At 39.8% G+C, this 12,779-nt stretch overlaps 1 protein-coding gene across 1 annotated transcript in view; it reads left to right on the forward strand.

The window, feature by feature from the left end:
• Window positions 1–11,563, forward strand: part of LOC122905391 — a 60,592-nt gene extending 49,029 nt beyond the window's left edge. The window contains 3 exon segments of the mRNA XM_044247006.1: window positions 4,125–4,250; window positions 9,019–9,066; window positions 11,050–11,563. Coding sequence (XP_044102941.1) covers window positions 4,125–4,250; window positions 9,019–9,066; window positions 11,050–11,192 — 317 coding nt within the window. The 3' untranslated portion in view covers window positions 11,193–11,563.
• The last annotated feature ends 1,216 nt before the right edge of the window (window positions 11,564–12,779 follow it).

Consider the following 12,779-nt stretch of genomic DNA (forward strand, 5'->3'; position numbering starts at 1 on the left):
TGCCATTTTATGGGTGCATTTAGGCCGTTCACACTGAGAGAGAATATTGAGAGATAAGTTTTTATTGTCATGATGTTGCCTATGAAGTCCTTGTTTCTATAGATTGTCTCTGTAAATTTCTGTTCTATGTTATTCTTGGGTTCTTTCTTCTTTTATAGAGCCCTCCTTAATATTTCTTGTAGTTCTAACTTTATGGTCACATATTCTTTTAAATATTGCCAGTCGTGGAAGCTCATTATCTCTCTATCCATTCTGAATGTCAGCCTTGCTGGCTAAAGTATTCTTGGATGCATGTTCTCATTTAATGCCCTGAATATATCTTGCAAGCCCTTCTTATTTTCCCAGGTTTCTGTGGAAAGGTCTGATGTTATTCTGATAGTCCTTCCTCTGTACATAAGGAATCTCTTGCCCTAACTGTCGTTAACACATTCTCTCTGATTTTATGACTCGTGATTTTCACAATTAATTGTCTGGAGATTATTCTAGATGCATTGATTTTTGGGGGTGTCCTCTCTGCCTCTAGAAAATGAACGCTTGTTCCATTCCCCAGATTAGGGAAATGTTCATCCAGTGTTTTTTCAAGTATATCTTCTAATCCTCTCTCTCTCTCCATCCCCTCAGAGATCCCAGTAATGCTGACCTTGGAATGTTTCAGGCATCATTTATTTTCCTAATTCTCTTTTCAAGGCTTTTAAGCTGTTTGTTCTAGGTCTCCTCCTGATCTTCTTTTCTATCAGCTTGTCTTCTAGATCATTAATTCGATCTTCTGCCTCACTTACCCTAGCTGTTAGAGTATTGAGATTAGATTGGATCTCATTGATAGCATTTTTAAGTTCTGCTGGATCAACTCTTACTTCTGTCCTTAGAGTTTCTATTTTGCCACTAATGGTCTTCCCCAACCTCACCATTGTCTGGATAATTGTTATCCTGAATTCTATTTCTAACATATTGTTTATGTCCATATCCAATAGTTCTGTGGCAGAGGTAACAGTCTCTTAATTTCTCCTCCCTTGGGTGTTCCTCCTCCTAGTCATTTTTGTGACAGATGGTTGAGGGGATGTATACTAGATATATCAAGCACAAACCAGTCAAGGTGCACCTTGGACGGTTTTGGAGCAATTGGAATTCCCCACCAAAAAGAAAGAAGAAAGAAAAAAAGAGAGAGAAAAGGAGAAAAAAAAGTGGAAAAAAAAAAAAAACAGCCAAAATGAGCTCCCAAAATAAGATTATAAGGTACATAAACCAAAAAAACCAACAAGAAGACCAGGAAAAGTAGAAGAAAACAAAACAAAACAAAAAGCAGCCAAAATGAGCTCCAAGAATAAGATTTATATAGTACATAAACAGAAACAAATACACATTAACACTGACAGAATAAGATGGGAAAGTGTTTATAAACTCTTGAGGTGGGCAAGGAAGGTTATTTCAGTTCATCTGGAGTGTATCTTGTTATGTTTGTTAAAGGACTCAACGTTCCAGAGATACAAGGAAATTAAAACTGGTTTATATATAGGCAGTACTATTAAATAGGGAAAAAAAAAGACTACCTTGAAGCTTATATCTAATCTATATCTATATATCTATATCTATATATTAAAAAAAGAAACACAGGTTTATGTATGAAAAAAGTTCAAGTTAAAAAGGTATTATGTAATGTGTTGTAGTAAACATCTAGTTGTAGTGCTAAGTAAGTTAAAAAAAATAACAGAATAAGAATGAGAACAAATTTTTTAAATTTGTGTTTATGAAATATACAGTTTTGGGGGCAATAATGGGGGCTTAAAATATTGTTTCCCCCTATTGTTGTGGTTTCCCAGTTTTATCGAGATCCTGTGGTTATTGTCCTCTTGTTCTTTTTGGTTTGTCTTCTGGGGGCAGGGCCTGTGCATTGTTTTTCAGTCAGTCTTGCCTGGGCTGAGTTGCACTGCCACCTATGAAGTGGCTGGGCTCTGTGGAAACAGGCTTTTCAGGCTTTTTCTTTTCTGGAGGCTTTTGTTCTTTCAGTGCTTTTTGTGACTTTTTGGAGGGTTAGTGCAAAGCAATCTGTCCACGCCCAGACGTCCGCCTCAGAGAGAAGCCTCAGTCTATTCCCCTCTGGATTGTTCAGAATACAGACTTTTCCTCTGCAAACTCCACTGAACACTGCAAACTGCCACAGGCATTGCCTACTCCCACCTACCACCTCGGTGGTCGTCCTGAGGCCTACATTTGCCTCTGCACCCCCGTGCCTTAAAATGGTGAGCAATATTGGTCCAGCTGATCCTATTCTGGTGACTGCTGTTGCTGACTGTCTGGAGTCCATGCCCATCCTGGGTGCACTCAGACTCAGTGGAAGTGCAGGTCATGGAAGGCTGTGGGCCCAGGGACATCAGGCAGAGGTTGTATGAGGCTCTCTCAGTGTGGGCTGGGGTATATCCAGCCCCAGTATGGTATAAGCATTGGAAAGCTGCGGTCTCAGGGACCATGGGCAGGATCCCCTGTTGGGGTCTCTCAGACTTGGGCGGGTGCAAGCTGTGACCACCCTTGAACCATGGGCTTCGGTCCACGCCTGTGTCCGCCCAATTCTACCAATTGCTCAAGACCCTTTGTTCTTTTTGTGTGGTTTTTACCAGACTCCAAGTTAATGCTGGTTTGTGAGCACAGGACACTTTCATATTGTTTTATTACTTCCCAATGTGTTGCTTCTGGTGGCTCTCTATCCTTTTGTTTATCCTCTGATATCAATCCGAATACTCCCACTCTGCTTTATCCCTCCACTGATGATCTTCTGCACCTGTAGAAATCCAGAAGTGTATCATCTTATATCTCGGGCCAATTTCATGGTGTTCAGAGTATTCTAGTAGATATTTAGTTCACTTTAGGGGACTGCCTTACTTCTCTGCCATCTTTCCAGAGTGCCCCCCCACCTTTTTAAAATGAAATAACCAGAAGGTCCACTTTTCATGACTTTACTTGATGAGGAAATAAGAACAATTATATATCGTTCAAGAATATTCTTCTCAGCATCAAAGTCCTTCTCACTTTAAACTTGCTCTACTCAAAGTATGACCCATTAACAATGAGTTACCAGGCACAAAATGCTGTTCAATTGATGGAGCTGAATCACAGCTCAACTTGAAATAGTAATTTGGCTACTGCGGTTTTAGTATGATCTTGTGTTTTTCAGATTTGAATTTTATATATCAGAAAAGGGTAAAGTACCATTAGTAAAGATTGGGTGAGGCTCACATTTATAACATTTCTTTCATTCTACACAATGAATATATTTCTTTCCATTAGTAAAGCTGTTCAGCAAACATTACTGCAGTCCTAGTGAATGCCAGGCTGGAAGGGGTGCAAGATGAACTACTATCCCAATGAGGATCGTTACTGTAATGTAAATAGATTTTTTGTAATCACTCAGGGTTCCTTATGATTCAGGTATGATCCAGGCATGGTGTCCCAATGGAGCCCCATTGGTGTAGACACCAGTTTAGACATTGTGGGCAGCCAACTGAAAGTGCCCTAGCCCACGGTGATCCAGTAACTCAGTAGATTCAGTCCCATCTTGGAATAAACATCACAGACCAAGGCTACAGAAGTCTCTTAAGAAATAGCCAGTTTATACTTTTCTCTGATTCACAAGCAATTTTTAAGCAGTGGAAAATAAACACTTAAGAAGAACTGTGAAGAGCTTTCTATATACAAGTTTTGATTTCTGAAGTAAATCTTTGTCTTCTTGGAACATTGGGGGAACAAAAAAGAACCCACATGCCTAAAATGGTAACACTCAGTTTAAGGCTCCAAGCCACTAAATAAAGACTTAATACCTAACCCAAGTACAATTTCAACCCTCTAGAAGAGTACCATTTACCCAGTCAACATGGGAATTTCCTTATCATCCCCAGAAATATTTCTGATGGATCCCCTCTTTTGGGAAGGTGACCTTGCCTAAAACAATGGATTCTTTGCTAAGAATTTTCTTTTTCTGCTCCATCTCTATTGTCAAAAGATTTCCTTTCCTCTAACCCTTTTGAGTTCCCCTCTACTTCTAGATGGGATGCTGAGTGACTCATTAATACATTGATTAATAACGCTGTTAGATCTTTAACATTTACTTAGTTCCAATTTTTGTTCTTTAACAGGTTTGATGGCTGTGACAGAATCTGAAATGGACTCCCAGGGACATTCAGAAACAAAGCGAAACACAGAGGTGGTGACTGTTAGTCCTCTGAATTCACTATCTTTCTCATCTGATCCAATATCTGTGGGTGAGTTCTTGGCTCTATGCCCCACTCTCTTTTTGTTCAAACTCCTATTGTAATTGATTTTGCTATACAGGACAGGCCAGCGTGGGCTGGCAGAGTGTTATGCTAGTGTTAAGTCGAGGTAGCATTTTTTTGTTTTGTTTTTCAGCTCTGTTGGTCTAGTATATTTTCCCAGAAGCCAACTGACCTGGCACACAACCAAGCCCCTAATTTTTCAGACCGAGTTCCCCAGGTTGAACCCTCAGGAAGTGTCCAGGAGAATTGGTGTTGCATGAGAGTCTTCTTTGGCCATAAGTCAGTAACATCTCTAACTGGCCATACACTAGTGTGTGCATAATTTTTTAAAAAGATTTTATTTATTTATTTGACAGAGAGAGATCACAAGTAGGCAGAGAGGCAGGCAGAGAGAGAGGAGGAAGCAGGCTCCCTGCTGAGGAGAGATCCCGATGCGGGACTCAATCCCAGTACCCTGAGATCATGACCTGAGCCGAAGGCAGTGACCTAACTCACTGAGCCACCCAGGCACCCCATGTGCATAATTTTTAGTCTTTGGTGTAGACCATGAGTTGTGGGGCAGAGGGAGAGGGAAAAGTCTTCAGTGTCTCATGCTCAAGCCTGTCATCATCAGGTTACAGAAACCTTCTCAAAGCACAATTAAAGGGTCCTCTCAGTCACAGGATGCAGCTTGGTGATTAGGTATGTAAGACCCAACATTGGAGGAAGATAGCCCTGGACATTTCCAGTAGAAGAGGAACATTACCAAGTGTTCCTGCTATAAAACTAATAGTTGAACCTTGTACACATTCCACAGCTACGGAAGTCTCCACCTGACACCTAGTCCTGCCCAGACACTGGTGTTTCTGAATCAAATTGAGGGAAAGAGAAGTAGCTGACATCCAAATAGACTGTTTTCATCTAGACAGGGGTTCAGAGCTTCATATTTTAACTATATATGAATTCCTTTCTCCCTCTTTGCTTTGCTTTTCCTTTACTCTGTCAATGGCCTGTATCTCCCAGGTCAATTAGAAGGGGCTTAATCTCTGGAATTAGAGCTACCTTTCAGAAAATATAACCCTGGTCCTAATTTCTCTCAAGGTCTACATCTCATTGGTTGATTACCATAAAATTCTATTGGGAGTTAGTTAGGAATTATGAAGAAGCCACCGGGATTCACTCCTTTGGCTGGCCCTACTTCCTCGGTGAGGGATAATTATAAAGAAGTATGATCAAGACCTTTCTCTTCATTCTTGAAGTTGTTGCAGAAGGCCTCCTAAAGCAAAAGTTAACCTCCCCCAAAAAACAAGAAACAAACAAAACCCTTTGACTCTGACCAAAGAAGTTCTTGAAAATAAAATAACCCTTGATTACGATTTGGATGAACAAGACTGGACTTTTGCTGTAGGCAACACCATGTTCTATACCAAGTTGAACACTATTGGGAGAATCAAAACCCAATAACATCAGATCATGGTATAAGCCATGTGCCTTAACAGAGTTACTCCTTTAATAGGGTCTTTCTTACATATTTGATTTTAATTGCTTTGAGTCTTGGGGACTATGGCAAACATGAGAAATTATCCTGTTTAGAGGCATCATAATAATCTGCCTGGTGTGTTATGCCCTCTCAAAAGCTTTACGTGCAAATTCAAAGCCAGTAATCTCCAAGCAAATGATCTAAGACTGGAACATTACAACGAATGAAGAGAATGACCGACTCAAAAATTGTAAAGCTGAAGTGGTAACCTGTCAATATCACAAGGGTTAAGTAAAAAGGTTAAGACCTGTTATATCACCCAGAGAAACAACAATTACTGTGAGAGTATCAGAGCAGTTGCTGAGAGTGGTGTTAATGTCTGCAGTTTAGAACCCATCTCTCAGTTCAGCTGAGAGTCTGATCAAAAGGCAGAGTTGTTAAAAAGGAAAACCACAGGCTCAAAATGTACTCAGTTGGCTTAAGGCCACAAGTCATTAAAGTCTTCAGACCTACCCAGCTGCAGAGTCAACACCCAGAAGTGCAGCGTATAGTGAGTGGACATGGGCACTTCATGGTCAGCACTAGGAATTAGATTGTCCACCTCCATTCCCCATAGGAGGATGACCTTGCCTCAGCCAATAGTTTCCTTGCTGATAATTTCTTTTTCACTCCCTATCTTGAAAAACCTCTTTCCCATTAGCCTTTGAAGCTCCTCTCTACTTCCTAGATAGGATGATGCCTGACTCATAAATAGGTTTAAAATATAGCTAGTTAAATCTTTGAGATTACTCAGTTTTTAATTTTTGCTATTTCCCAGATTCCTAGCTTGTCTAATGACCAAATTCGTGTTAAGCATTTACTTTTACCTGACCTATGACGAAGATTTAATGAAATTATACCAGTGAAAATGCTTGTTGAAAACACAACATGGATGAGTTTATTCCTATATTCATTGTATTTATTTATATATTTTCCTAAAACTAACTTAAGTAAGAATATACGTCAGCCCTAATTCTTTTATTTCTATAGCTAACAGAAAGGAAGTAAATGAGCAAGGCATAAATTTAATGTAACCCCTTGTCTGAAGTATCCTGTTAGGTTTTGATTTCTCTAGTTTGCAGAGAAAAGTAAAAAGTATAGTAAGTTTCATGGTAAGAATTATGTTAAGGGAGAAGTTCCTGTGTATATGTGTTTACTTAGCATTTCTGAAAGGAATGTCTCCAAGTTCTTCTCATAACAACAAAGGTAACAAAAGCATTTTTGTTATGCAATTCTATAGCAGATTTCTAATATTGGTTCATGGAATTTTCTTTTTTTTTAAGATTTTATCTATGTATTTGAGAGAGAGAGAGAAGCAGATTCCCTGCTGAGCAGGGAGCCTGATGTGGTACTAGATCCCAGGACCCAGATATCATGACCTGAGCCAAAGGCAGATGCCCAACTGACTGAAGCCCCTAGGCATCCCTGTTTTTGTTCTTGATAAAAACTTGTATATATGTATATAGATACATGAAAGCTCACAATGATTAAGTGACTCTCAAGAGAGATAAAACTCATCTTGTCCTCATTTTTTTTTCCAATTTATTTATTTTCAGAAAAACAGTATTCATTACTTTTTCACCACACCCAGTGCTCCATGCAAGCTGTGCCCTCTATAATACCCACCACCTGGTACCCCAACCTCCCACCCCCTCGCCACTTCAAACCCCTCAGATTGTTTTTCAGAGTCCATAGTCTCTCATGGTTCATCTCCCCTTCCAATTTACCCAAAAGCACATACCCTCCCCAATTGACAAAGATCACAAGTAGGCAGAGAGATAGGCAAAGGAAGCAGGTTCCCTGTTGAGCGGAGAGCCCCATGTGGGGTTCGATCCAGGACCATGGGAACAGGAACTGAGGCATTAACCCACTGAGCCAGCCAGGTGCCCCTTGTCCTCGTTTTTGACCAGCCTTGCAAAAGAGCACCTAGAACACACATACGTTTTTTTTTTTTTTTTTAATTTATTCTTATTTATTTTCAGCATAGCAGTATTCATTGTTTTTGTACCACACCCAGTGCTCCATGCAATCCGTGCCCTCTCTAACACCCACCACCTGGTTCCCCCAACCTCCCACCCCTCCACCACTTAAAACCCCTCAGATTGTTTTTCAGAGTCCATAATCTCTCATGATTCACATCCCCTTCCATTTCCCCCAACTCCCTTCTCCTAACTCCCCATGTCCACCATGCTATTTGTTATGCTCCACAAATAAGTGAAACCAAATGATAATTGACTCTCTCTGCTTGACTTTTTTCACTCACCATTATCTCTTCCAGTCCCCTCCATGTTGCTATAAAAGTTGGGTATTCATCCTTTCTGATGGAGGCATAATACTCCATAGTGTATATGGACCACATCTTCCTTATCCATTAGTCTGTTGAAGGGCATCTTTGTTCTTTCCACAGTTTGGCAACCATGGCCATTGCTGCTATAAACGTTGGGGTACAGATGGCCCTTCTTTTCACTACATCTGTATCTTTGGGGTAAATACCCAGTAGTGCAATTGCAGGGTCATAGGGAAGTTCTATTTTTAATTTCTTGAGGAATCCCCACACTGTGAACCTTTAACACAGTGTCTGGCACAGTAATAATCGTTTAATAAGTATTAGCTTTCATTCATATTATTGTCATGTCTGCAAATACCACCACTCCAGAAAATCATGTGCGGTATCTGGGGATACTGAAGCTTGTGTGATTTGAAAGGTAGGACTGCTTTCTTTTGCTTAGATGGGAAATGACCTAAACCAGACTCCTTCCAACATGTAAGATTCTGCTGTGATTCTGGGTTGGATGGACTCATCTTGGTAACAGCACTTCATGTCAGCAGTGGGTGCTGAGGGCTGTACAGCGGCCAGCTTCTGGTTATTTTTCCATTCAACACATTTTTTATGACACCTACTTTGCAGTAGGCTCTGTGCTAGGACCTATGAGCAGAGAAGGAAAACAAGATAGTCTTAGGCATTTACCCTCCAGCTGTGGGGGAAAAAAAGAAAGAAATGCATAATTTATGAAGTTTAACATCTTCATGTGAAGAAATACAATTTTGAATTGATTTACTGAATTACACAGACTCAGAACAATCAATTCTGGAATTGTGGGGCTCATATTAGTAAAGGCTCTCCTCTCTGCTTACTAATTGTTATCTATCATCTACATATCTATCATCTAAATATCTATCATCTTTCAATCCACAACACAGACACACATCAAATAATGGATTTGAACTTTGAATAATACTTGCACTCATTTCTTTCAGAGCTTGCTGCTATTAACTCCACAAAATCTTCTCTGAATGAGGAAAATGGTAAGATTTTGTCTATTTTTTCCTTTATGTTCTGCGGTAGCATTTTCTCCTCCTCATCAACGTCACCATTGAACTGCCATGGCTTCAGGGAAAAACCTCAGAATGGCTGGATCTTGAACAATAGACTGAGTGATATTTTAAGACAAATCATCTCTCAGGAATCATCATCACACAGTAAATGCTACTTTGGTGTGAGAGGACTATAAGTTAGGGGTGCAGTGAGGTGCTCTGAATTCTTTCAACAATGGAATTCTTTCACTTCTGTGACCTTTGTTACTACTGACTGAGGAAAGCAGGATATCAATTGCACAGATTTTTTTTCCAGATTGCTTGTAGATTTAAAAAAAAAAAAAAAGAATTGTTCTTGCTGGAAGTTAATAACATGAACTGACACTGAGAGCTTCTCGTACAGAAGATGTGCTGCACTGTGAGTGCATTTTGTTTAATTCTCCTAATACTCACTGTGAAGGATTTTATTCCCATTTTACACAGGAGGACAATGAGCTAAATTTATTTGTCTCCACACCACACAGCAAGATCTAGGGCTTCATCCCAGACCATCTGAATCAAGAATTCATATACTATCTTAGTTTTTATTCCCCTAAGTTTTTATTATTTATCCCCTAAGCCGAGATCCTGAGACAGGTGTACACATGGGGAGGGGTGTGAGTGCACGCCTTCTGGTGCCACAGAGTGGACTTAAACTCCACTCTTTTAATTATCAGTTGCATGATTATGGCTAAACTATTTACATTTTCTGAACACACCAAAAATGACATAAATAACACTTAATTCAGTCATAGAAGATATAATGTGACATATGTGAAATGTCTAGCATAGGTATCTCACTTAGCTGCTACATCGTAAGTACTAGCTCCTGGTGTTTTCTCCCCACATATGAACAAAGGTAATAATGAAGAGCATTGGTTCCAGCCCTGCTGATCCAACCTCCGTGTCCAATATCAAGGGACTTGTGGACTCTAATCATCATCATCAACTTCTTCATTATCATCAACCTAATTTATAGTTTTGCTTAATCATTTTGATGTCTTTGTTATTTTTTGCGTGTGAAAATGCAGAATTATAGAGCAGCTGAGAAAGTGTTCCTAAATGCCGTGTTGCTGGGATTGAAATCTGGTACTTACTAGTTGCATGAAATCAGCCTTTTTTTTTTTTAATATTTTATTTATTTATTTGACAGACACAATGAGAGAGGGAACACAGCAGAGGGAGTGGGAGAGGGAGAAGCAGGCTCCCCGCAGAGCAGGGATCCCAATGTGGGGATCGATCTCAGGACTCTGGGATCATGACCTGGGCCGAAGGCAGACACCTAATGACTGAGCCACCCATGTGCCCCGAAAACAGCCCTTCTCTCTATGTCTTCAGTTTATTTGTAAAATGGGAGTGAAAATAATAATAATAATCTCATAGGTTATTGAAAAATTAAATAAGGTTTAAGCTTTGCATACAAAGTTGCCAAAATAAGGAACAGCTAGTTTGTAGTTAATGGATATAGCCTCTTATTCTTTTTTTTTTTTCTTGAGTCAGATTTATAGGACCCAAACACAATTTTGATATGTTACAAAGTCCAGCTATTATATCTGTTTTAAACTAATTGCTATCAATGAAATTTCTACAGAATGTATATTGCCTCTTATTCTTATTTCAAAACATGGTAGGGAAGAAGGAATATTAAAACCTATTTATCACCAATGCCTTTTTCCCTTTGGATTCATTCATTAAAACACAACCTTACTTTTTATTACTTTGGAAAGTTCTAGGTGAATTTAATAGATGTTTGAGTGACTTGCTTGGGAATGGTGGTGGTGGAGATGGTGATGTAGGTGTTTATTCTCCAGTTGGGCTGGTGTGAGTGTGTCACTTTAACCTAAGTCATCAGAAGTGTATACAGTCACCCTTCACCCATTAATAAGTCCTAGCCTTTCAAAACAACATGTGAAATTAATGAAATGCTTCTTTTAGACACCCTGCAGCTGCAACTTGGGAACACATCTGCCTACTATACCTACCTCCTCCTCCTCCTGAAGAGCCTGGTCTACTCCATCATCATCGTCATCTGTCTGCTTGGGAGACCAGCACTCAGTGGCAGTGGGAAGAATTCCTAACACATGGTGGCACAAGGTGTCACTTCTTGCCATTGGCTAGTTTCTCTAAAAGTGTCTGCTGAGGATCTAGTGAGCCTTCTTTCTGAGATTGGGTTATTTCCGTTCACATGTGTCTTCTTCTTGAGTCATTATCTGAGAACAAGCTTACAAACCCCTGGGCAAACAGAAGCTTTCACTCTGCAGCTAGAACAGATTCCGCCATGACTCCTGGGTGGGGCCAGGGGGCATTCACAGAGTCTTCTGCACCACCCCCTCATTGTTGTCCACCAGCTGGCAGTCACCTAGTCCCCATGCCTCTGGGTACAGACACCATACACCTTACAACTGCATTCCTTGAACTCTTTAACCAGATAACTGCCTTGAAGTCTTTATTTTATATACCTGGAAGCCAGCATGCCTGTTACCTGACATTTGTGTGTTTTTCATAATAGTTACAATAAAAGCAATCAAGTCTTCTTTGGCCTCTGTGTAATTTATTTGGTGCTGAGAGTCCAAACTGAAGGACAGCATGACAACTGAGATTTCCAATTCAGCATCACTTGTAATAAGTGATCAAATCCACATTTCTAATTCTATCTCTAAGATAGTCCTTATGATGCTTTCTTTGGGCCACTGATCCTAGGTGAGCTACAGACAGTGAAAGTTTCCAGGTTATTTCTCCTGCAAAGTTTAGCAGATTCAGACTCATTTGATTTAATACACTCTGGTGGTGACACTATAACATGTCACAGTACTGGTGACTGTGCTCAGACCTGTTCCAGTGTGTCCCAGGCACCATATTTCCTGATGTCACAAAATCCCAAGAGAGTTGTACTAACACTGAAAAGGTAGAATGGCAGAGGGGTTAATTGCTTGACTTCTGAACTCCATGTGCTTGGGCTTAAATCTTGGTTCTACAGCTATTGAACTCTCTGTGACATAATTTTCTCATTTGTCAAATGGAGTTAAAGTGACCCATCCCTTGGAGTTGTGTGGATAAAATGAGTTAACTTTCCTGGGTACCTGTTAGTGTTCAACAACATTAGCCTCTACTATTGGGAGATATAAATTAGAAATAAGAGAAACACACATGTACACATGTACACACACAAATAATTAGGGCACTCGTTAATATGGGTGTGTGTATTTCTATACACATGGATGTAAAAAAAAATATTCAGTGTGTGGCAAGTGGTGAAAAAGGTAGTGGTGGTTTATTTTTCTATTTTTGTTAACAAATCCACTTAATGTAGGAACTTTAATATATTCGAATTTAAACAATATCTCATTTAAAATTGGGAAGGATCTTTTCTTAATTTACAATCAGGATCAGTTCTTGTGAAACAGGTGCTTTTGGAAACCAAGTAGAGGTTCCCATGTGGAAACAACATAAAGCCCACAAGATACAAAAAGAGGAAATTTAATTTTGATTTACTCCTTGTCGAAAATTTCTTCAGACCTCTTAGGACAGATGTCTGGGCCTTTACTCAGACATGTGGAACTATTTCTGCGTGTGGAAAGCATGGAGTCACAGAGAGGAAACTAGCAAATTACTTAAGCCATGTGAGCTAATGTCACTGCTGGGGGTCCTAGGCACTGTGTCCTGTG

This window comes from Neovison vison, chromosome 4, assembly GCF_020171115.1.
Source record: "Neovison vison isolate M4711 chromosome 4, ASM_NN_V1, whole genome shotgun sequence".
NCBI classification, from domain to species: domain Eukaryota; kingdom Metazoa; phylum Chordata; class Mammalia; order Carnivora; family Mustelidae; genus Neogale; species Neogale vison.